We start from the raw sequence: 24157 nt of genomic DNA on the forward strand, positions 1-24157 counted from the left end.
ATTGTAATAAATGTTGAAAGTGATTACTAGGGAAACATATTTCTTAAATAAAGAATTCAGTTATTCTGTTTTGATTAGAAAAGTGCAATGTGAAATACTATTGCAAAATTTTTATAATTGTTGTTAGAAAAATAATATAATTTTTATATAAAAAAAAAAGCCATTTCGCTCCTTGGCATATTACCTTATATATAATTTCAATAAAGCAATTGAAATAACTAAATAATGGATAATTGATTCAATTTCAATACAATTACAAATTTCGAAAATGTTTAAAACAAAATTTTTTTTTGTTGATATCAGTCTTAACTCCTGCAAAACCCTTTAATTTTTCCAAGGATACCACTCGAGGATTGCTGGATTTCACTTTCAAAAGGAATTTGTTAAATATTGCAGATCAGATGTAGACATTTTAAGAAAAGCAGGAATAAAATTATGAAGACTATTTTTAAAAACATGCAACATAGATGCATTTTGTAATGTTACACTAGCAGGTTTATAATGTTACAGAGATCTCAAACATGAAGCAATTTTCCATTGAAGAAGATATTATTCAAAAAGTAAAAATTTAATAACCTGGTAATATTATTTAGCTAAATAATACAACATGCTTTGAATAGTGGTGAGAAAAAAATTAAAATTAGATGAAAAATTTGACATAGTAGATGGTGTTTAGGAAAAAACAGTATATAAACTTTACTGGCATGGATGTAAAATATATTATGGAGAATCAACAATAAATATTTGAAATAATCATGCATACGAGATTTGTAAGATAAAACACAAAAAATTAATAAAAAAAAAATGCTGCATTCAAATTAGTAGAGATGTGAATGTGATTTTAATTATGATAAAAATATTAAAAAATATATTAAAACAGAAATTACAAAAATTACATGAAAATTGTTAAAGATAAATTAGATATAGAATTAGATTATTTGAAAAAAAAAATTAGGTTTCATGTTCATATCACAGACAAATAAATTTTTTTTCTGGGTGATAAGTTTGGCCAGAAAAATAATGCCTCTAAAGAAATATGTTATGTAATTAGAAGATTTTTATAAAATGATACTTAATGATGAAATAAAGATTTAAATATGATTTTTATGAATGATGATTGCAAAGAAACGTCTTATAAATATGAATATTTAAAAACTACATATTTATACATAGCAGCCTTTACAACCAATTCTCCTAGAATCAGATTATACAAAATGCTTGAAAAATTAGGTGAAAAAGTATGATATAGATGCAAGGGGTAATACAGTTGAAAAAGGTTGCATGCTAATTAGGAGAAGGAAAATCTTGACCATATTATGTTATTATAAAGATAATGTGAATGGAAATTATGAATATACTTTAATGGATGGTATACAAAATAATTTATTTCTGATATTTTCTTTATTCTTATTTTATCACCTAAGATTGTGAAAGTAAAAAAAAGACTTAATATTTTGTTGTCTAAAATGACAATAAAATATATAAAAACAAGGATTTCTTGACAGAAAAATTAGAAGCTATGAAATATTGGAATTTTTATGGTTTCTAATTATTACTAATAAAATGAAATTTTTAGCATTAAAAAATGTAATATTTTATATTAAGTATGTGATTCTTATGATTTTTAAATTTTTTTTTTAATATTTGTGAAACTGCATAAAAAAGGTATGAAAATGATTAAAAGATGATACTGTTTTAATGAATTTGTGTTTGTATAAAAATAAAACTGCGCCATTTACTAATTCTGTAAAAAATGCTAACACAAAATTGGAAATGCAGTTCATATCTTCCCTTTTATTTATGCTCATGAAAACAATTTCGCTATTCAAAATATTTAGAACATCAGGTTGATGCTCAGCAGAGGGAAACAATTTACCTGTTTCTTTTTGCGCATTATTTCCAACTTCTGAGCCATTTGTATCTGCCTCAGCCGCTCTGCCTCTTCTGCTTCTCGCCTCATTCTTTCGCGATGTTCCTCCCGTAGAGCATCCAGTGCAGCCCTAGCATCACGTGCCTGGCTCAGCTTATCCTGAAGTCTCTCATAGTAAGCTACAACATTGCAACTTATGAAACAATATTTACATTTTAATAAATTTTTGGAAAATTCTGTTTAACACAAAGGAGAAAAGAGAGAGGAACATTGAAATACTTAATCAGTTGGACAGATTGCTCCAAGTGAAGTAATCAATGCAGTCATCAGTTTTTGAACAGGGTAATTAATGTAACTATATCATCATAGTTTTTTTAAATTTACATCTGAATTGTGGTTATGAAAAAATTTCAAATTTAAAGAAAAGTTAGGCTTAAAATCATTGATGATCTCAATATGGATAAGAAATTTGCTAGTGGCAGTTCAAGTCGAAGAGAGAAAGAAATAAAAAGAAATCTGCTGAAAATATGTAGTTAGTTTTATGAAATATAACGAAGTTTATTTGTTTTAGGAAGGGACTATTGACAATTACATTGACAATGATGAAAGGGCTGTCTTCGTAGTCAGGTAAAAAATTCAATGTAAATTACATTTTGTTAATGGATAATTTTTTTTAATAAGGCAACTATTAATACTGCATTTTTAAACAATAGTTTCTTATCTTTATTTGTCGCACCAACAACAATTGCCAAGGTGCCAAATAGATCTTTAACATTAATTTAAAAAAAAAAAATTAGAGATTTGCCTAAAGGGTGGCGACGAGTTATACCCTTTGAGTGGGTCTGTTATGTTTTTTTTATTTATGTTTTTTAATTTATAGTTTGTTATGTTTTTTTTATTTATAGTTTGCTGCAGGAAATCTTCCCTTTATTTCAACTTGTAAAGTATTGTAATTGCAACAATACTATTTCATTAATGGATTATACAGCATAGGAAATAAAATGTAAGGATGTCAGTTTTAGTATAAATAAACCTGTAAGGTAATTTAAAACAATTGTTTTGAACATTATAGGTACAAAATTTCATTATTTTGGATGAAACTATTTTTTTATAGATCCAATGAATAAAAAATGACTATTTTTTATTATGGAACAAGAGAATAATAGAAAAGGTTAATGGTGGAATGACTTATTATCGTAAACACTCATGGGGAGGGGGGGGGGAGAAAATGCTCTTTCACCCCTGGTAATTGAATAAGTTATAAATTATATTTCACATTTAAAGTTATTAATTTTTAACTTAAAATAGTGAATTATCTTTGCTTTGTGTATATATTGAACCAACATAGATTAACCATAGATAACTACTTCATAGATTGAGTGTAAAAATTGCATATCATAATGGAATGCTATAAATTCCTTTTCCAGAGATATAGCAATATATATAAAGAAAGTTTACAAAAAATTATAGAACCTTAGAATTGCTGAATCTATGTTGTGTTTTGTGCTCTTACCATATTTAAATTAAGGAACTTAAATCAAGTATAATATTTATAACTTTATTGCTTTAAAATTTAAAGGTTGCAATTAATGTAAATTTTTTGGATATTTTAAATAAAATATTGAGTTAGTTTGGGAAAATATTTGATGTATACAGAGTGCAAAAAAAGTGAACATCTTGAATAGCTTTTGATCTAATGATTGGATTTTTACATACTAAGACTTAATGGTTTGAGAGCCTAAACTTAAAAATGCTACTTGTGTTGTAATTTTTTTTTAAGTTACAACACAAGAACATACTTTCTCTGTATAAAACATATCTTTTTTGGATTCTTGACCATCAAAATATAAGAAATCCAAAAAATATGATTCAAATAGTTTAGACAGAAGAAGAGTAGGTGAAAGATTGGACCCTTTTCATGCAATTATAAAAATCTCATATCCGAACAATTTAAATTATGCAAATTTTGTCTGGCAAGTCTTGAGAATAGGCTTCTATCACGAAGTGCTCACTACACGATGGATGAAGATTTCCCCCTTCACATTTTTTTAAGCAATTTTAATTTTATATCTTCAACTAATTTTCATTTCAGTTTCTTCCGATTTTTCATTTAATACATTGGCTTATTTTAAGTTTTAGCTTTATTCTTTATTTATAAATTATCTTTAAATTTTTTTTAACAACAGTTGCTATATTTTATAAACTTAAAAATGTAATGATAAGCACATAAGTACAAATTATTACTATGTATGCTGTGCACGCAACAAATTGTTAAATCTTTAACTGAAGCAACTTTGATTACTATAACATTTAATTAAATGCATCTTTAATTTTGAAAATATATTAAAGTTTTTTAATGATAAAGAGGACCCAACTTTATTCATTAGCCTTAGGCCCCATGCCAACAGCACTGATTTTACTTTTGATTAACAGTGAAGCAGCTGACACAATTTATAATTTGTAAAGAAAGCGTTTGAAAAGAAAACCTTAACAAGTCCAGTTTTATTTCAATAGATCATTTTAATTTTAAAACTAAATTAGTTAGATAAGTTATTAGGTATGGAAAAAATCAGAATAGAATTTCGCAATGATTTAACTAAGTCAAATTAAAATACAATACATTTATATTTTCAAAGCTATAACTATAAACAAAAATAAATAAGGAACTTTAATTTAGGAGAAAAATGAACAATGAATATCTTATTTTGGATCCATTTTATTTAACTACTGCAGAGTTCTCAAGTAAAACATTTTGAAAGTTTGAATAAATGTCTATATTTAATTTTACCAATTCCATTGGGTGATATGTAATAGAACCCTCAATCATCCGATGACATCTTGTAATCTTTGAATAACCTTTAAACTACTTTCATAACAATATTATTTATATGCAGGGTACGTTCTGAAAGTAATGCACATTTTCTGGGAAAAATAGATTTATTGATCCTATGGGTACAAATGGTTAAAATTCTTCGAAATAGTTCCCTTGTGCATCAATACACTTGTGGAGACGATTCTGCCAAGCCTGGAAGGCACCCTCAAATGCCTCTCAGGAACCTTGTAACATGAGCTTGGTTGTTCTCCACCGACTCCCTGTGCTTAACCTTCAGCTCCATGTTCAGTCGGGGGAACAAAAAAAGTCACACGGCGCCAAGTCAGGGCCATAGGGAGGCTGGGGCACCAAGGGGGTCTTACTTTGGGTCAGGTAGTTGGTGACGATGAAGACCGTGTGGCTCGGGCATTGTCATGGTAGAGCTTGAAGGTGTCTTTGATGTCAGGTCAGACGCACGCGACCCGGCGTTTCAGTCTCCAGGTAAAAAGCTGCAGAGACAAATTGTCCTTGCGGAACAAACTCAAAATGTACGATTCCTCAGGTGTCAAAGAAGACAATCAGATGATGAATCAGAAGATGACAATCAGAAGATGAGTTTCTGTCGCATTCCTTCCAAGCCGCATACAAATCTTTATCGCGTACCTCTGTTCCAGCGAACACTCCATCACGCCGTGACTCGATCAAAAAAAAGAAGAGCGAAGACACGCCCTACCGCTCCTACTGCTTGGAGCGACCTGAGACCAGGCGCGTTTGGAAGGACAAATCCCCCCCACACTTTTCGACCAATCTGAGTGCGCTGCAATCAATAGTCGAGTCAGAATAAAAGCATGCGCATTACTTTCAGAACGTACCCTGTATAATAGGAATAATTGTTTTCTACAGGCAAAGCAAAAAACAAATAGCTAACAAAAACTAGTAAAAAAAATGATAAATCAGAATTGACTGAAGTCTTTGCCCTAAAAGTTCTCTGCCCTGCCAATAAAGAATCAACCTTTTTCAGAGTCGCCTTTAAGAACCACACATCGATAGAGGTCAGGTCTTCTCGTAGGGTCATTAAAGTTACAGAGAGGACAGCAAGGATTTGATTCAAATTTGGTGCAGGCGTTCTGCCAGACAGTCTTGTCCAGTTAGTAGACAGAAATGGGCTACGGTGTGCCACTGTGGACTGATAGAAATTTTATAAAGACACAAACTTGTTTTGACTTGCATCATATTTAGTAAATTAGAAGGCTTTGCTGCCTCTTCAATGTCAGTAATCAGCAGCAATAGTGATTCTCCAACTGCATTAATGGAATTAAGAAATACTTAAATATGATTTTATAATAGAAAAATCAATTTGTGCTTCCTAAATCAAATGGTAATAAGCTATTTTTAATATAATTATAAATGAATTTTCAAAGCTATATGCTGATGTACAAAATAATCATTTCATTTTGTAGTTAACATAGCATAATACCAAATACTTTTAACATTTCATAATGATTTTTGTAGCATTAAATTTTTTGTTACCAAACAGAATGTAATGAAAGGTTACTGCTCCAATTCTTTCTCTGAAGTGCAGCTATCTATCTTAATAATGTTAACCTAAGTACCCATTTTAGGGTGTATTGTAGTGAAACTAAACTGACTTACCTCTCATATCATCTTGTTCTTGGACATATTTCAGAAGCTGAGAATGCATATTGGTAATATTCATGAAGAGTGATTGGACATGCGTGTCATTTGCAATGGGGCGCCCTCTGCTGGAATTGCTCTTCATTCGATTTACAAATATCTCCACAGTTGTTCTGAGATTCCTCAGAAAATCAGTCAGTTCATCCACTTCACCATTTTGATATTTCTAAATAATAATAAAAAAGAATTTAGTAGAACCATTCAAAAGTAGCGTTAATTGATTTTCAAATTAATGACAAGTGGGGGAGGAGGTGGGATAAAACCAATATTGAATTCAACCACAAAATCAGTTTGAATGAGTCCTTATTACCTTTATGCTGTAAGAACTGTTGAAACTTTTACAAGTTCATTTTGTTGCAATCATGTTTCACTTTTTCCTTTTCTGAACTTAGTAATAGGGATCTAATTTAAAAAGCTTCCTGCATATAAGATCTGTCCCTGAACCTTTCGGAAATTGCTCAAACATTACTAAACTAAAAGATTATTTACTTTAAAAATAATTGTTTTCTAGAAATAATATAGTAGGGTTACCTCAGAGATCCTACTTTTTCCATAACTGATGGTAGGAGGTCCTGAATTGGGTACAGGGGCACTGGGAGTAGGGCTGCTCCTAGTCTCAGAAGGGGACAGAACAATTTCTTCCTTCTGCTGCTGTTGTCGCTGTTCCCAGTAGGATCTATTTAAGTAACGATCCAATTCACTGTCAACAGGTGAACTTTTTTTCTCTGGTGCTACACTTTCCTACAATGAAATGTCCTATAATCACTTACTACTTAAGGTTCTTGATGCAAAATAAGACAATCAATATAATACCTCTGCAAAACAACTGTTTCTTACCTGAAACTGTTTTTCAGGTTTTAAATGAATGCATTGGAAGAATAAAAGTATATATATTTATTATTTTTACATTTAGACTTAAAAAGTTAACAAAAAAGAAATAATGTGAAAGCAGATGACATCTGATAACAGATTAATTTCCTTTGCAATACATTTTTTGTGTATTTTCTCTTGTATGTAACATTTTTACAAATAATTTTAATAAATATTTAATAAACACAAAACAAAAAATACAAATCAAAGTTTATTATTTAATGAATAAAAAACTTCTAATTTCCATGCAATAAGAACCACATATATTCTAAATTCTTCGGGTTGGAAAATAAGTAAAGGTGACAGATAAAGGACAATGTAAAGAAGCAAGCACTTATCCACATCCCCCCCTTTTCTTCATTATAAGACAACCTTATTGGTTAATAAAAAGGTAATGTCATACTAAATAAGAAGAAAAATACTATTTTTATAAAAAAAAAAATATCATTCATTGCGAAGAAAATGGAGATTTTAGAAACAGTGACAAAAAAGGCTGTAAATTTCATATAAAAAGATAGAAATTTGATAGAAAAGTAGTCAGGGATGAGATTGACTAAAAGGCAAAAAAGCTGAACTTCCATGCGAGTAAATCTTACGTGTGTGTAATCGTTTAATAATGAATTCCGGACAATTTAAGACAAAAAATAATTATGTGTTTATATAGAATTGCGTACTAATTTATTAATATATGAATGATTACATCAATACTTAACATTTAGAAAAAAGTAAAATTACCAATTCAAAAAATAAAGTTAGAAATTATATTTTCTTCAGTTCACACAAAGGAGACAATTATTACTTGAAAATCTGCCTAGTTTAGCACATTAAACTACTGAGAATATACATTTACGTTCCCTTTCTTTAAATACTATTACGTGATTTATAGCGATCTTGGATTCTAAAATCGTATGAATATGAATCGCGATCATGGATTTTAAAAACGTGTAAATACGAATCGCTACATTGAATTTTTAAATCTCGTAATAAGAATATCGAAGTACGGTATTTAATTCACGTGAATAAGAATCGCAATGCGTAACTTTTAAATTAGGAAAATACGAAAATCGATGTTTGATATTAAAATCACGTGAATAAGAATCAAGATGTCAGCAGATTTCGGGGTCTGGATACATGTGAAGCTTGCTTATATTGTTTTTGTTTAGCCATAATTAATACAAATTTACAAGATTTATTGAGTGGGCAAATAAATATTTTCACCATATATCAAGCTTTTCTTTTCTTTTTTTACACATGCCACTTTTTTTCAACATAGAAGAATTACTGAATTACGAAAATACGAGCAATCTGGTGGGCGGGTAAAAATGCGAAAAATCTTATGAGATATTTTCTGCACATAAAAGCGGAGAAAATAGTTAAAATAAGTAAAAATGCGGTAGGGTTGGAAGCTATGTAGTTTAAATTTTCTGTTTAGATTTGAAAAACAGAAATAAATATAATTATTTTATTTCAAGGACTGAATTTTTAGAAAAATCTCAATATTTATTTAAAAAAAGTGAAACTTTTAGAGAATTGGTGTTTTTGATAGAAAAAAAAAAAAACGCTGAAATTCTAGAGATTAAAGTGAAAAAGGCGGAAATCCGTTAAAAAGCGGAAAAATCTCATCCCTGAGTAGTAAAATTTTATCCCCGATATTGTGAAAATTTTTAGTTAATGAAAAAAAAAGGGAGGAGGAATACAAGAGTAAGAAAAATGCAGAATCAGTTAAAAGTTTCTGAAAAGTTTGATTTATCTAAGCTTCATTTAATACATGTTGTATCTTAGTCCACCAAGCTTCAGTGTGTACACTTAAGGGTTCTAAAAAGTACAGTAAAAACTAATTTTATGTAAACAATATCACAATGTATCATGGTATTTTTTTTTAAAAAGAGAGTTATTGTTGCAGTGCTCTAATGTAATAGCTTAAAATGCTTTTAGAATATGCAATACCTACATTATAGTTACATACAAAATCTTTTAATAATAATAATAAAAAAACCAGAAACATCCAAATATATAATCAAAAGTGGAAACCATAATTAAGATAACAAGACATATTTCTGTTAAATACCTGTATCAACTTGATGAATAAAAACTCAAAATGAATTTCAGGTATCTATTAAAATTTTTCATTGCAAATTTTATACCTTTTTTTTATTTAATAAGGAATAATAATAATTTTGAACGCATGTAAAAAAAAGTGCTAGTTAGAAAAGAGCTGTATGTATATGTTACATCCTGCAAGTTTTTTTAAATTATAATTTGATGAAAATAAATTTTCCCTTTAAAATGTTTTTTTTTTCTCTATATGTAAGTGTACTAAAATGTATTTCTTTTCCTATCTAGCATACAGATAGGAAAATGATCAAACACAAATTGAAAAGTATTAGTAACTGAATACACTTAAAAAACAGATTTAAAATAGAAATGAAAATATTAGAATTTCCTAACACATTTGTGACAAATTAAATTACCAATTAAGATCTCTACACAAAAATTACTTTAAAAAATATCCGAACTAAAAATTTTGGAAAAAAAAGGAAAAAAAAAATTATGTCCAAAAAGAAAGAAAGATATAAATAAAAAAATTAAAAAAAAACAAACAAAAGGTAATTTGTAACTTAATCAAAATTGCACTTCAGATTAAAAATAAGGAAAATAGCTACGTCAGTCAAATTTTAAAAACTGATTTACCTTAATACCATATTAAATTTGAAAGCTTTGTTTTGGATTTCAATTAGTGATTGTGTTAAACAGGTTGTAAAGCAAAATCTGAGAAGACTGATCACCTTTTCTGATTATAAAAGCAATTTGTCTTTACATATTTCCTGAAATCCGGGATAATAATTGCAATAAAAATACCAAGAAAGAAAATAAAAGTATAAATAAATAAATATAAAGAAAGTAGAAAGAAAAATAAGAGAGGAAAAGAAAAAATGTTACATAAGGCAAATTTTGGACATAAAGAAAAAAAAAGGCTTCCGGATATTTTGCTATTCAAGTGATAAATATGAAAGGTAAATAATAAATAAAGTGAAATAAAGACAATACTGAAGTCTTGGTCTTCAGAATAATAACCATTGTGTCATTTTTTATTTTATTTTGTTTTCAAACAAGGTAAACAATACTCAAATCTAATTTCAGATTGAAATTTTTCCTGTAAAACTGTTTTTTGTATTTTACATTTTAAATTATACACTTCTAACAAATGCTTATAAATTTTTGTCATCATGATTGAAGAGTTAACTTAAATTGTGGTATTACGAGGAATACTTTTTATGATGAATACTTCTTATAGTGTAAAAGCCGTGTTGTGACCTTTAAACAAAAGACTTAGAGCTGAAAAAACTGTTAATTCATATACTATTATATATTGTTAATATTACAAATTTGATTATTTTAATTGTGCTTCTATCAGAGGGAAGATTTTGCAAATAGAAAATTTTTAAAATTTTTGATTTGTAATTAAACATTTTTTGGCGAGGGGGGATGTAACATAAAAAGCTTCAATTAATCTTTTTATGTTATCCTAATTAATTATTCTAATCGAAATACTTTCACACACTCTTAAAAGCCACACCCTGTTCTTAAATCTGTTTTTGGCTCAAGTATGCATTTAATTAAAAGAAGGACATTTTCCCCTTGCTCTCTGTGGGAAATGCTTAATCTATTTCATGAACCAATAGCAATTACCAAGATTTCCCTCTTTCCCTAAATTAAGACATTTTACGGATTTTACTTTGCAAGATTTTCCCTAACATATAACCAAGGAGCGCAACTTTTACATACTTTTCATGACTGCTCCGTCTAATAATTAATAAATAAATTTTGTACCCTCCTTCCCGGCCTATATATGTATGTATATGTATATATATTTTAACTTATAAAGTAAATAATTTGTACAAACTTAACAAAAGCAGAAGAAATGACACATTTCCCTAAAGCCAAGACTCTTCATTTTCTAAGCTAATGCTGAGGTATTTTACGCTAATATGTGTTTGCTTAAAACTCGATTTAGAGATGAGTAGATTCTAGATTGCATGTTTAGTTCATTAAGATTATATTTTATGGAATGTTATTAGTATATGTTTTTTTATAGCTTCTAAAGTTAAACTAACAGTCATATGAAATATTCAAACATATTTTACTTAGAATACTTCTTTTAATTATAATTCAACATTAAATTTGAATAACATTTTTTAATGAAGTAAAGTTAAACTTTTAGAAAAAAGACTAACTTTCAACATTTAAAAACTTTTTATTACTTTATGTAATTTACTTTATGCGAGCTTTAAAATTAATAAAATGCTAATAAAAAAAAATACTAAATTTTTTTTTACCTATCCATAATAAATACTATATGTTTTGACTCAGTGGTAGGAAGTCAAAATAAATAGAAGATAAAATCTACAATAATTTTAAAAGCAGGCAATATGAAAATGTTTTAAGACAACTTCATTTACAAATTCATGAAATAAAACATAATTTCTTACTTTTTTTAAGAAGGACAATTAGCGTATGTTATCAAATGTAAGCTTGAAGACTAAGTTTAAACAAAACTAGTATATACTAGTGGGCTGCGCCCCCTGCTCGCCAACCCCCGAAAATTGCTACGCAATCTTATATGGTTTGCTTTGTAAACCAAGCTTGCTTCGCTCGCTACAAACTAAGGTACAGTACCCGTTATCCGGAAATCAGAAAACCGGAACGAAATTCGATACATTTTCCCACCATTTAAAAATAAATTTTTTTTTTTCCTCATAAGATTTTAGGATTTTTCTTTCTTTTTTGAAAGATGTTTACCTTACCATCATTTTGGAAATAATCATTAGTGTATTACTCCATCGTTTTTTCTTCTTTTTAAGATTATTTCCAAAAAAAAATTTTTTTTAGTTGGATTTAACAATAAAAAAAACGGCTTTTTGTAGCGATTCAGAAAACCGGAAAAATCAGTTATCCGGAATAGCGATAGTCCCGATCGTTCCGGATAATCGGTTCCCTACTGTACATTGCAAATGCACAAAATTCTAAGAATTCAAAACAATCATTCAAATCCATATAAAAACTTTTCTTTTTAAAAAAAATTACATCTTTTTAGTAAATACTAAGTCATTAAAATAAATTTGAATTCAAATAAATGACATGTAATTCGTTAAACCTATTAGAAATGTGCTATAGTATAAAATCTTAAGATAAAATTTCTAAAACTGATATCTCTTTAGAAAGGTTAAAATTTTGGCTATAATTAAGTCTATTAAAAATTTAAATAAGAGAAATTGCAATGGAAAAACCCTGCATAAACAAAACATTGAATTTCGGAAGAAATCTCGTTTGGTGAGAATGCTCTCTCTTGTCAAAAAATACAAAATAAACTGACCTCAAATAAAACTCCAAGGACTTCGAATCAAATAATTAAGGAAACTACTATCACGTTTAATATAAAAGGAAGGTTTATTAACTAAACAATAAAATTACAGCATCGCAGTTCCAAAAAACAAATCTCACACTCACTCAAAAAAACAATTTACCTTCTTATTAGTCACCATAGCAACCACAAAACTCTTCTCGTTACCATCTATAAACTGAGAACAGAAGTATAATTTTTAAGGTAGGTGTTAATATGAATGAAACATTTATTCAGACACTTGATAGCTGATCAATTGTGAACAATTAACTCCATAGATCCTCATGACTTACATGTATGCAGTGCTTTTTTTTTCCTGTAAATCGTGGGAGGTTTACTTCCAAGAAGGTATTGGCCAACTTCCTTATCAAACAATAGGTAGGTAGGTGTAAGAGGATGTAAACCTAATAATTGAAACCGACTGAGAACTGAAAGCTCCTATTCGGTATCATATGTCTAACTTGAGTATCTATGCTAATGGGAAAATTATATTAATTTATCTGAAGCTACATCTAGAATTATATATTTATATCAAACTTCCTTATATATATATACTTTTATCTTTCTTAAAGTTTAAATAAATATCCTTGTAGAGAGTTATTGTAGATAATTTAATTATTTCTACATCTTGGAAAATATTCTAAAAATGGTTTACCGTGTTAAACTTCGTTATTAGGGTACCCTTCCTGTAAATGGAAAATTTTTTCGGTCCCACAAATGTCAGCTTAACGGAGGTTTTACTTTATATGACAACCAACTACTATACTTAAATGAAAAGAAGTGTTTTACCTCTACTGGTGTAAAAGAAGAGTACACAACTGTTTTGGCAGATGATTTTTTATTCTAAAATAAAGGAAAAAACTCAATTATCTACTGATACAGTTTCAATCAAAAAGAATTGTAGTTTTTTTAAAAATTAAATAAATAAATAAAGTACCGATTAGTAAAAAAGAAAAAGAACTGTTTTATCCACTTTTAATAGCATAGTATAATAAAAAAAGCAGGTATTTTTATTTAAAAAAAGTAAATAGTAAGTAATTAACTTTAATAAATAAGGCTTGCCTGATTTTATAGCTCTCCTAGGATATAAAATTTTAATACACTTGATTTAATTATTTTAAAATCATCAATCAACGGTTGTTCAGCTACATAATGCCAGTAGCTTACATCAGGAAGACTACCTGCATTTAGAGCAGGTGATGACATAATGAGTTAAATGTATGCTGCCATTGCCATACCAATGTAGTGCTGCTTAGTGGACATGGACAGTTATTAGATCAACAAAACAATTGACTAAGCATACATAGGAATACATAGGCAAAACCTTTCCACTTTTTGAAACAACTCAGGCTATGGCAGCGGCTCCCTCACAACCAGACACACGACTAGGAACAACACTTTTATTTTACAAATATGTGAGGGATATTCTTTTGATAGAAAATAATTAATTTACGAAATTGAAACTTAAGTATTTGATAACATTATAATATATAGCCAATTAAAAGTAGCAATTACAATCTAATAATTTTAATTAAGAATGTAACCTACCGAAAAAATTAAGGTTATTGAAACGAAATAATAATTTTAATTCTAATTAAAATAAAAAGGCATTTTTTTACTTAGCTTAAAACATTTTTTCTGCAAAAATTAAGCAATTTATAATACTATTTTGAAGACATTTCCCCCACAAAAGTATGACAAAAAGTTAAAGTGAATTAAATGCAGTCTGATTGACAGATTCCTTGATTGTTCATACAGCCCAAAAAATTTCTTGAAGGAATCAAGTATTAAAAAAAGGATGAATAAATTTATACAACAACCAAAATGTTTTCTATCCGTTGATAAAACAAAACACGGTGAAAAGTGAAAAAAGTGAGTATTTTCATAGTAACATTTTGTTGCATTACCATAAAAAAGTATTTATAAAATTATAGTTTCATTTTATTAAAATAAAAATTAAATTAAATTTTTGAAAGAATATAAATATCAAAATTTTCAAGGAGAATTTTTTTTAATTTTATTCTATATAAAAAAAGTCAGAAGAAATGCTGTTTTTGGTATTCAATTTTACATTTTGCTTTAAGACTTAGAAATTTTAAATTGCTAAGGTGTGTACACAGATAGAAAAAAAAATTAAGAATTGCTATCATTAGTAAAACTTGTAGCAAAAAACACCACACAGGCAAGAAATGCAATCACAGAGTTTAAAATTTATATGCTGAAAAGGACCACAGTTATTTATAAACTTAAAACAGGATATTTTTGCTAAATTCCAATTTGTTTGAAAGTGATTGCAATTTTAAGCGCCTTTAGTGTGTTACATAACTTCCTGTTATTTTTCTGCAAAAAACAAAACAAAAAACATTCGACTTTGAAATTTAAAATTATACCGGGGGATGGCAAAATATACCAGTATGATAGAATAAAAAATAAAATTAAAATATGTTTGGAAACTGAGAACTATTTATTGAGGAATTTGTAGTAAAAGTAGCATACAAGCTTCTCTGCAGACTATAGTAACATAACTAAAGAGTTGAAATTCCACAAGCTGTAAGGGCCATTTTAATTTGAAAACTTAACATGTTATTACATTTTTAAGTGCTTTTACGCAAGTTTTTTTTCACTTTCCTTTGTTTTACACAACTTTACATAATTATTTCCTTTGCACACCAGAAAATATAAAAAAATTAATTCAAGCACCATTTCCTATTATTTATAATGATATAAGTTTTTTAAAGAATATATTTTTTTTAATCATTTATTTCCTTTAATTGTGTCACACATTCTGAATTCTTAAGTTTAATTTACAGTTAAATATTTCTCAAACCATTTTAATACAATTAACATATTATCAGTATGTTCTAACATATTATTATGATAACTATAAAATTTATCAACAAAGTCTTCTTTAATTTTGTGGATTATTTAAACTTTTAAGAGATAAACAATGAAGAATGTGAAAGAACAGAAGTTTCTCAGAAATTCTGTGAGGGTTAAGAAATGGAAGTGAAAAATGAATACTTACTTCTTTACTTTCTGCTTCACTCTGTGATAAAGCAAGAGCCAGTTGTAAGTCTTCCTCTTCTTTGAGTTCTTGTTCACTTTTACTTGTTGAAGACTCCTGAAAGGGAAAGAGATTTTTTAATATAATCAAAAGAAGCTAATTATTCATACGTAACAATGTAAAACAACATTACTTGAGAAGTAGTTGTAGGAGAAAGTTGCTCAGGCTGAGGAGAAATCGATTTGGTCGATGGCCTTTGTACAGGAAACAGAAGAAGAAAATTAACTTATTTTTATTGCGACTTTTTTAGAATCTAATTCAGTGCCTGCCGTTTATTAAAATCACTTTCGTTTTACGCTCTTTTGATTTTATGAAGCGGCTGAATTTATTAAGAGGCGATTCAACATTTGAAAAAAAAATCAAATTTTTACAATACAGTGGGTGATCGGTTAACGAACATAATCCGTTCCAAGACTATGTTCGCTATCCGAATCGTCCGTTAACTGATCATCGATTCACTATAGACTTCTATGTGAAATTGATTAATTCGTTCTGGAGACCCTAAAAATTAAATATTAAAAAATGTATAATTTCTTTGTAAGTTTTTAAAAAAATTATACATACATATAGTCTTGCATATTAACCAGTCCTTTTCATTTTTTGCTTATGGGACGTTGAAGAACATGTCCAATGTCGATTGTTTTTCTCTCTTTTTCAGGATTTTTCCAGATGTAATTAATAGCATTGTCGTTGTAAAGATCCCCAATCCTACTGACATCAGCTTGGTTTGGGTGCCATTCTAAGACCATTGCTCTGGCATCCTCCCACTTTTTCAAAAGATCTTTAATGGCAGATGTCGGCATTGGTCCTCTTTCGTCTTCCTCTTGTTCAGAAGGAGACACATTTCGCTGTGTTTCTTGGTGTTCTTCATTCAAAATTTCTTGGAGTTCTTCTGTCGTCAGTTCATCTTCATGTCCCATTATGAGCTCTTCTATGTCATCCTCGTTCCAATTCCAGATCTCTAGCAGTTGTCAAAATTTCACCCATAATTTCCTGATCACCTCCGTCTCCTTGAACGAAGGATGGACACGGCTTCCGCCAAGCAGAAATCAACTGTCGCTGTGTGACTTATGACCACGCCTTTTGAATGATACGAATAGCTTCAAGAATGTCAAATGTTTCTTTCCAAAACTTTTTTGAAGTCATTGTTCAGGAGAATTGGCTTGCTTCAAAATACCGAGGAAACAGCGTGCGAGTGTACAATTTCTTCAAAGCCGCGATAACCTCTTGATCCATCAGCTGAATCAGCGAAGTCGTATTCGGAGGTAAAAACTGAATTGTAGGCAGGGAAAGTCTGTCAACAAATTATCTTCAAGATCTTTTGGGTATCCTGGTGCATTGTCCAATAGCAGCAGTGCTTTCAAGGGCAAGTCATTGGTATCAAGGTAGTCTTTGATGCTCAGGGCACAAACTTTAAATAGTCAATCTTTGAAAAGATACTACATGACCCATGCCCTTTGATTCGATCTCCAAATTACTGGCAGTTTGCTCTTATTATGGAATTTCTTTTTGAATGCTCTGGGATTTTCAGAGTGGTAAACGATAAGTGGCTTAAGCTTCATATCACCACTAGCGTTAGCTCCCAAAAGTAACGTCAATCGGTCTTTCATAGGTTTATGCCCAGGAACACTTTTCTCATCTTTCGTGATGTAGGTACGGTTCGGTATGCGCTTCCAAAACAAACAAGTTTCCTCACAATTAAATATTTGTTGTGGACGATACCCTTCTGTTTCAATGAATTCTTAAAATTTTAGACAGTACTTCTCAGCTGCTTCTTTATCTACACTAGCAGACTCACCATACATTAATACATGTTTAATTCTAGACCTTCTTTTAAACTTTGTAAACCAGCCAGTGGTAGCCTTGAATTCTAACTCCTCGGATGACGAACCTGAAGTTTGTTCTTTCAATTTCTCAAAAATTTCTCTAGCCTTCTCTTGAATGATAGGCATACTAGTTACATCTCATTTCATTTCCCGTTCATTTATCCAAACTAAAAGCAACCTCTCCATTTTATCATGGATGGCACTGCTTTGCTTCGCAGATGTGATTTTCGTTACTCCTTCAGCTACTTGAGTCTTCTTGATGATATCTTTCTTAGCTAATATTGTGCATACTGTAGACCTGTTCAAGCCATACTGTCTCGCAACATCCAGCCATTTTCTGTCCACTCTCAACTTTGGCTATCATTTCTCGCTTGGCATTTATAGTGAGCACAGTCCTTGACACTCCAAGCTTTTTGGGACACATATTGTCAGATTTTCTGTCTTTTTATAAGGGGTTCAGAAAAGCACATACGAAAATTTTAGAGGAACAGGAACCAACTAGCGTACACAATTGACAAAGTTTCGACTCACACTAGCACCGCACGTGTGTTATTACCACATTCAGGGCTGCCAGTGGCGACTAAAAGACGATTGACTATTTAGAAATTTCTCATATTTCCCGTATTTTCATAATTTCACATATTCTTACGGTGCTAGCGCGTCATCGGCACCTTTATATTTTATAGTCTGCACTGTTTGAAAGAACTAAGAATTCGCTTAATTTATTCGCCATGTCAGCAAATCCACTCGCCCATAACTTATCAGCTGTCAGAAAATATTGATATTCATATTGAAATTGAAGTATTCAAGTGTGTATTGATTTTAGTCATAATAATAATTATTGAATGACCTTTAAATTACTTGTTAATTCAAGTTTCATTTAGTAATTATCAATACTAAGCATGTTTTAAACATTTCTCCTTTCAGTGATTTTATTTTGTATGCAAAATTATAACAAATGTTTAATAAAATTTTTTTTTCAGGCCGAGAAGTGTTCGTTAGAATTCGTTTTGTTCATTATCCGAATATGTATTCGTTGTCCGAACACAAAAAATCTTTCTTGAAAGTGTTCGTTATCCGAACACAAAAATCTTTCGTGAAAGTGTTCGTTAACCGATTTGTTTGTTAACCGATCACCCACTGTATATTCTAAATGCACACACTTTAAAAGCTGAAATAATAACAACATTAAAGCTTTATTTTAACTAATTTAATTAGCTGTTGTCATAACTGGTGGGCAGGTGTTTTACTTCTTTAAAACACCGAGGTTTCAAACTCTTTCCTATCACTAAAGTTTTTTTTTCCTCACAGTTCCTGTCATGTTGCATGTTAGCCGCACGGTTAGTCTTTCCTTTATTTTTTTACATCCACCAGTCGGTTCATTTTTAAACAGCAGTGTATGTTCAGGAAGTGCTCGGAAAAATAATGCTGTTTTTATCTGTGTTGAAAATTTGCTCTGGTTTATAGTCTTTGATGAGTGTTGGCCACACGTCGTTTACCCATTCTGCACCAGAGCTAAAATCAGCATCTTGCTTTTCACCATGCAATTTACAATAGACAAGGTTGTTACGGTCTTTCCATCGGGTTAGCCACCCATCTGTAGCTTTAAAATCAGAATCACCAAATAAGTTAGGAAAGTCCTGCGCTTTGTGAAATAAAATTCCATGGAATATTGGAATTCTTCGTTCACATGCATTTTTGAACCATTCTAACGGAGCTATTTCAATTTCCAACGATTTTCCTTCATGCTTATGCTTTCTTGACAGATTTCCATTCTTTTTCATTTCTTCGGAAATATTTATCCTTTGTTTCAGAATGTTGACAAGAGCAGTTTAGGAAATCCCTAATTTAATTGAAGCTTAACGTTGACTACATTTAGGAAGCCTATCATAGTTTTGCAACACTTTGAATTTATCTTTAAGACTCAAATCCTTCCTTTTTGGCATGCTGATAAAATTTAAAACCAAACGAACTTAAAAATGATAAGTGCTCTAACTATAATTTACTCAAACGGCATAAATAATATGGAACAAGCGCACAGACAGTTTTTGGAAATTTATTCATGTTCTCTGTTAAGATAGATGACAAAAAAAACTTCTCTCCCTTCTATGGCTCATTCAATAAAAAGTAAGATAAGAATTCGACCCCCTGTTGAGTGAGATAGGTTTCTCCAAACTTCATTCAAGTCAAGGAATTGACATTGATTTCTATGAACTCGCCGCTTATTACCTACATTTTTCCTTAACTCTTACACTATGTATATCGCAGGAAAGTGCTAACCACACCTGTTTCACAGGTTTGTGAGTAACTGTTGGTTCTTCTAAAAAAAATCTTTTAACTTCGAAAGAATAAAATTTTATAAATAAGAACAAAAAAAGCTGAAATATTGCACTTTTGATTTATTACGCAGTCAAAATTTTGATTTCAAAAAGCGGCGGCATTGATTTTATTAAAGGATGTTTTTAACATGTATTAATATTGTAACGATTCGGTTCTTGCCGATTTGATTTTATAAAGCGACTGGTTTTATTATTCCGTGATTTTATTAGCAGCGGGCACTGTATAATGACACAAAGAATAAAAAAATAAAAGTTTAAAAATAAATAAAAGATTACCTATTCATACTCATGCTTAAAATCAACAAAAATTTAAAATGACAATTACAATTGACTAAAGTTTACAAGCACTAAGAAAAAAGATAAAACTCTTTGAATAAAGATTTCTACTATTCACAAATAGAGTGAGGCAAAAAAAGTGTGAGGCTTCATAAATAGTGAAAGGTCATATTTTCTTAACCTCCTAAAATATTTTGTGTAAATTTTAAGGAGTTTCCACAGTACAAAGCATTAAGGTTGTTTGCATTTTGTCAATGAACAACATCTATTTAATATAATTTTAAATATAAGTTCCATACTTAAAGACTATTAGTATTTCATGTACTTGTTTTTGTGTCCTGGCATTTTCATACTTCTGAAATTGTGGATAACATAAAGATAAGAATAAACTCATATTGTAACTAACAATAAGAGTACAAATGAAATCTGCATAACACTTTTATAAAAAATTTTGTTTACGAAGAAATTTCTATTAGTTTTAGAAAAAAAAGATTTCTATGTTTCTGAATGCAGTAAACTTCCAATTTACAAAAAAATCATCCATGGAATTTTGTTTTCTACTTTATTAATGGGAATCTCAAACCAATGATTTTAATGATTTACAATTAAATATATCTCAATAAAGATAAGGATTATGGGAAAGTAAAAAGAAACAATTTCAAAAAAGTGTGCTGAAACTAGTTAATTGCGGCTAGCTGGTAAGAGGCATATGAATAAAAATCAGAGAAAAAGAGCCTCTTCCCCTTTATCCGTTGCATCCGGGACCTGTAACTGGAACCAGAGTGTTTTGGAGTTATGTTTTCCCTGGGGCTCTAAACTTTCTACTGCTCAAGAGATCTTTTACATTTTTATTAATAATACTTTTTTTATAGATTTCCAATTTTTCATGATTAAAAAAAAAAAAAAAAGAAGAGAAACTTCATGTTTTCAATACATGTAATTTTGATACAGATAAATTTTGTCTGGCTATTACATTTTATTTCATTTTGTTCAAAATTGAGTTATACACATGAATTTTCATTCTTATTATAACTAACAGTTATGAGATATTAATCATAATATTATCTATAATTTCTCTTAATTTTTATAATTAAAATACTATGTCTCTTTCAATAATAATAAATGTCCTCATTTGTCCTCCTAATTTTAAAAAAAATCTCAAATCAAAATCTGAAACTCATAAACGTGCATAACATATAAGAAAAATACCGGAGGCTCAGCGGAGCTGAAGTTTTAGCTTATTATAAGGGAGAGGAGTAGGAGCATTGAAAATTTTTCGACTCTGGATCCCTTCATTGCCATAATGCTATGCATTGTATTTCTATTGATTTGAAATGCAAGCCAAAGTGCCAATCATTTATTTTTTCTGATTCCTTCTATTGTTCTGTTCTGTTTATTATGATTACTGTCTCAATTTGTGCATTCAATCACAAATAGAGCAATTGAGCTTTAACACAAAGAAATATTTGACATATCTCTCTTCTTTTCTATTTTTCGCTTTGCAAAAGTTTTGTCTACAGTTGTCTCTGTAATCTGTCATTAGGAATGGAAAAAAAATATTATTGTTGAAGTAAAATAATATGGGAGGGCTATCCAAATAAACTGACACTCCTAAAAGTAAATCTATGATAGTAAAATGAAGAGTTAGTGTCTCTCTCATATAATTCTAGAACCGTTTGTGTTATTATCATGAAATTTGGACAGAGTGAAGAAGGAACTTTTAACCCTCTGTCCTACAAATTGTTAAAAATTTTAAATTAGATGGTTTGGGAGAGACACTTGAAAAATTAAAATTTCTTATTAGTTTAGTATTAACCATTGTTATAAATCAAACTGCATGTTTAATCTCTTTTTTAAAATATGTAAAAGAAAAATTACAAATATATTTAATAAAACAAAGAGTTTATCCCATGTTTAATTAGTTTTAAACGCTTTTTCAGGTAAGATCGATAATAAAAGGGGATGAGATGTCACTAAATTAATATTTGCTCAGTTATCAAAATTCATGTGTTTATTTTGTTCACAGGTTTTCTTTTTAAAGGTATTTCCATAAGAGTAAATAATTTAAAATCAACGGTAATTTAGACAAAAAAAAAATTATAGAAGAAAAAGCAAGATTGATGGAGAAATGTGTTTATTCATATCAAGAAATCATGAAAAATTCATACCACTGGTATTGTCTTAATAGGTGCTGTTTTAATAGATGCCACATACATAAATAATGATATGTAATATAGGTTATGTGTTAATAGGTTCATTAAGGTCCTTAAAAGGAATAAGTACAGGATAAATTCTACGATTGTAGTAAATTTCAACTATCAAGAGTTGGCTGAGAGCAGTAAGATCAGGATAAATGATTGTTAATTTTTATTTTCATGGGATCAACTTCTAAATACATGGTTTGATTAGTTTAATAGTGTAAAGGCCCATGAAAGAAAGAAATAATAAATAATTGGATTTATTTAAATTTTTATTCCAATTGTGTTGGTATATGCTTAACAGTTTAGTGCATAATTTTGTAATATTGATTTTTTTAATCTGTATAAAGAACAGGTATTTAGGTTGTAAAAGATAATTCTTAATGCAAAAAAGTAAAATTGGCTTTGACTGTAAATAAAAATTATTAGGAAAAAAATTGATTTTTCATTTTTTCTTTCAGATTTCTGATTTATCATTGTTGCTTTGCCACCAGATTCCTGTAGTAATGGGAGAAAGTATTCACAATACATTGTTCTTAATTGTCTTCCATACAAGTATAGTTCTCAAAAAAATAATTGCCACCATTGAATAACTTTTGATTTAATGATCATATTGTTCCATTCACGGACTTAATCTTAAAGGTTTGAAATGGCGATATGTTAATTATTTAGTTCACATAAGACTTTTAATTACAAAATTAGATACAAAAACATACTTTTTCTGACTAAACACACCTTTTTTTTTTCCCATTGGACTTGGATTACTAATCCCCATGATAAAGGGAGTAGCCACAATCTAGGAATAGTTTGGTCAGGAGAACGGTTCAAAGTTTGGATTCATTAATATTAATTTTATTTTTTGCATATTTAATCATATCTCCAGAAAATTGAGCAGAAAAATTTCTGCACACAATTATAAAACTCATTTAAAACATAATTCTATGAAAAAGAATAACTTTTAGTAAATATTAATTATTTTCAGACGTGCCAACCTAGCAAAATTAACATTCAGGAGTTTCCCTAACAAGAATTCAGGAGATTTCAGGAGGGGTAAAAAAAGGTGCATGGTATGCAACATTTAGCACTTCTAAGGAATTTTAAGTAAAAAATTTATTAAATATAAGAATGCAAGAAATTTTACACACTAATAGAGCAATAATTGTTTAAAAATATTAAATGGAAATAAAATAATTAAACACAGATTTAGCAACACAAAACTATATTAGGTAGATACTCTTTAAATAAATACCATTTCCTTAATAAAACATTATTCAAAAACCCTTGACACTGTAATAAAAATGCACAAAAACTTCTAAAAAATAAACAAATTTAATAACTATTTTATTTTAAAAAACCAATTCAATACTAATGTATAAAAATACTAATGTCTGTACAATAAAGAACCAATTATCCGGGATGCTCGGGACCATCGCTATCCCGGATGTCTTAATTTCCCGGTTTCCTGGATCGACAAAAAAGTGTCGTTAATCGATGTTTTATCAAACCCAAATTACAAGGAAAAAATTTAAACACATTTTAAAGTAAGAGAAAAAAGAAAAGCACTCCTAAATCTAAAAAGGAAAAAAATTGTAGTAAAATAAAATTTAAAAGAATAAAAAAATTTGCAAGTTTAGACAAGAAAAACAAGTTTAAAAAATAATTACGATTCCTAAATCAACTAATAAACAAAATCAATGATTAAATAACGCAATATATTTCATGGGGGGGGGGGCGAAAATAAAAGAAAAACCTATTAATCTAAATAAAAACACTTGAAAATTATCGAACCGAAACGATAGTTAAAAA

General features: G+C 29.3%; 1 protein-coding gene across 2 annotated transcripts in view; it reads right to left on the bottom strand.

Annotated features, from left to right (window-relative positions):
- Positions 1–24157, bottom strand: part of Hrs (Hepatocyte growth factor regulated tyrosine kinase substrate) — a 71045-nt gene that overhangs the window by 15706 nt on the left and 31182 nt on the right. For both annotated transcript variants that reach the window (XM_087156748.1, XM_087156749.1), the window contains 6 exons: positions 15846–15906; positions 15674–15769; positions 13438–13491; positions 6909–7118; positions 6336–6543; positions 1877–2049 (listed from right to left, as the gene is read on the bottom strand). In XM_087156748.1, coding sequence (XP_087012874.1) covers positions 1877–2049; positions 6336–6543; positions 6909–7118; positions 13438–13491; positions 15674–15769; positions 15846–15906 — 802 coding nt within the window. The remainder of the gene's footprint in view (positions 1–1876; positions 2050–6335; positions 6544–6908; positions 7119–13437; positions 13492–15673; positions 15770–15845; positions 15907–24157) is intronic.

This window comes from Parasteatoda tepidariorum, chromosome 2, assembly GCF_982258835.1.
Source record: "Parasteatoda tepidariorum strain Cologne lab strain chromosome 2, Ptep-v5.0, whole genome shotgun sequence".
NCBI lineage: Eukaryota > Metazoa > Arthropoda > Arachnida > Araneae > Theridiidae > Parasteatoda > Parasteatoda tepidariorum.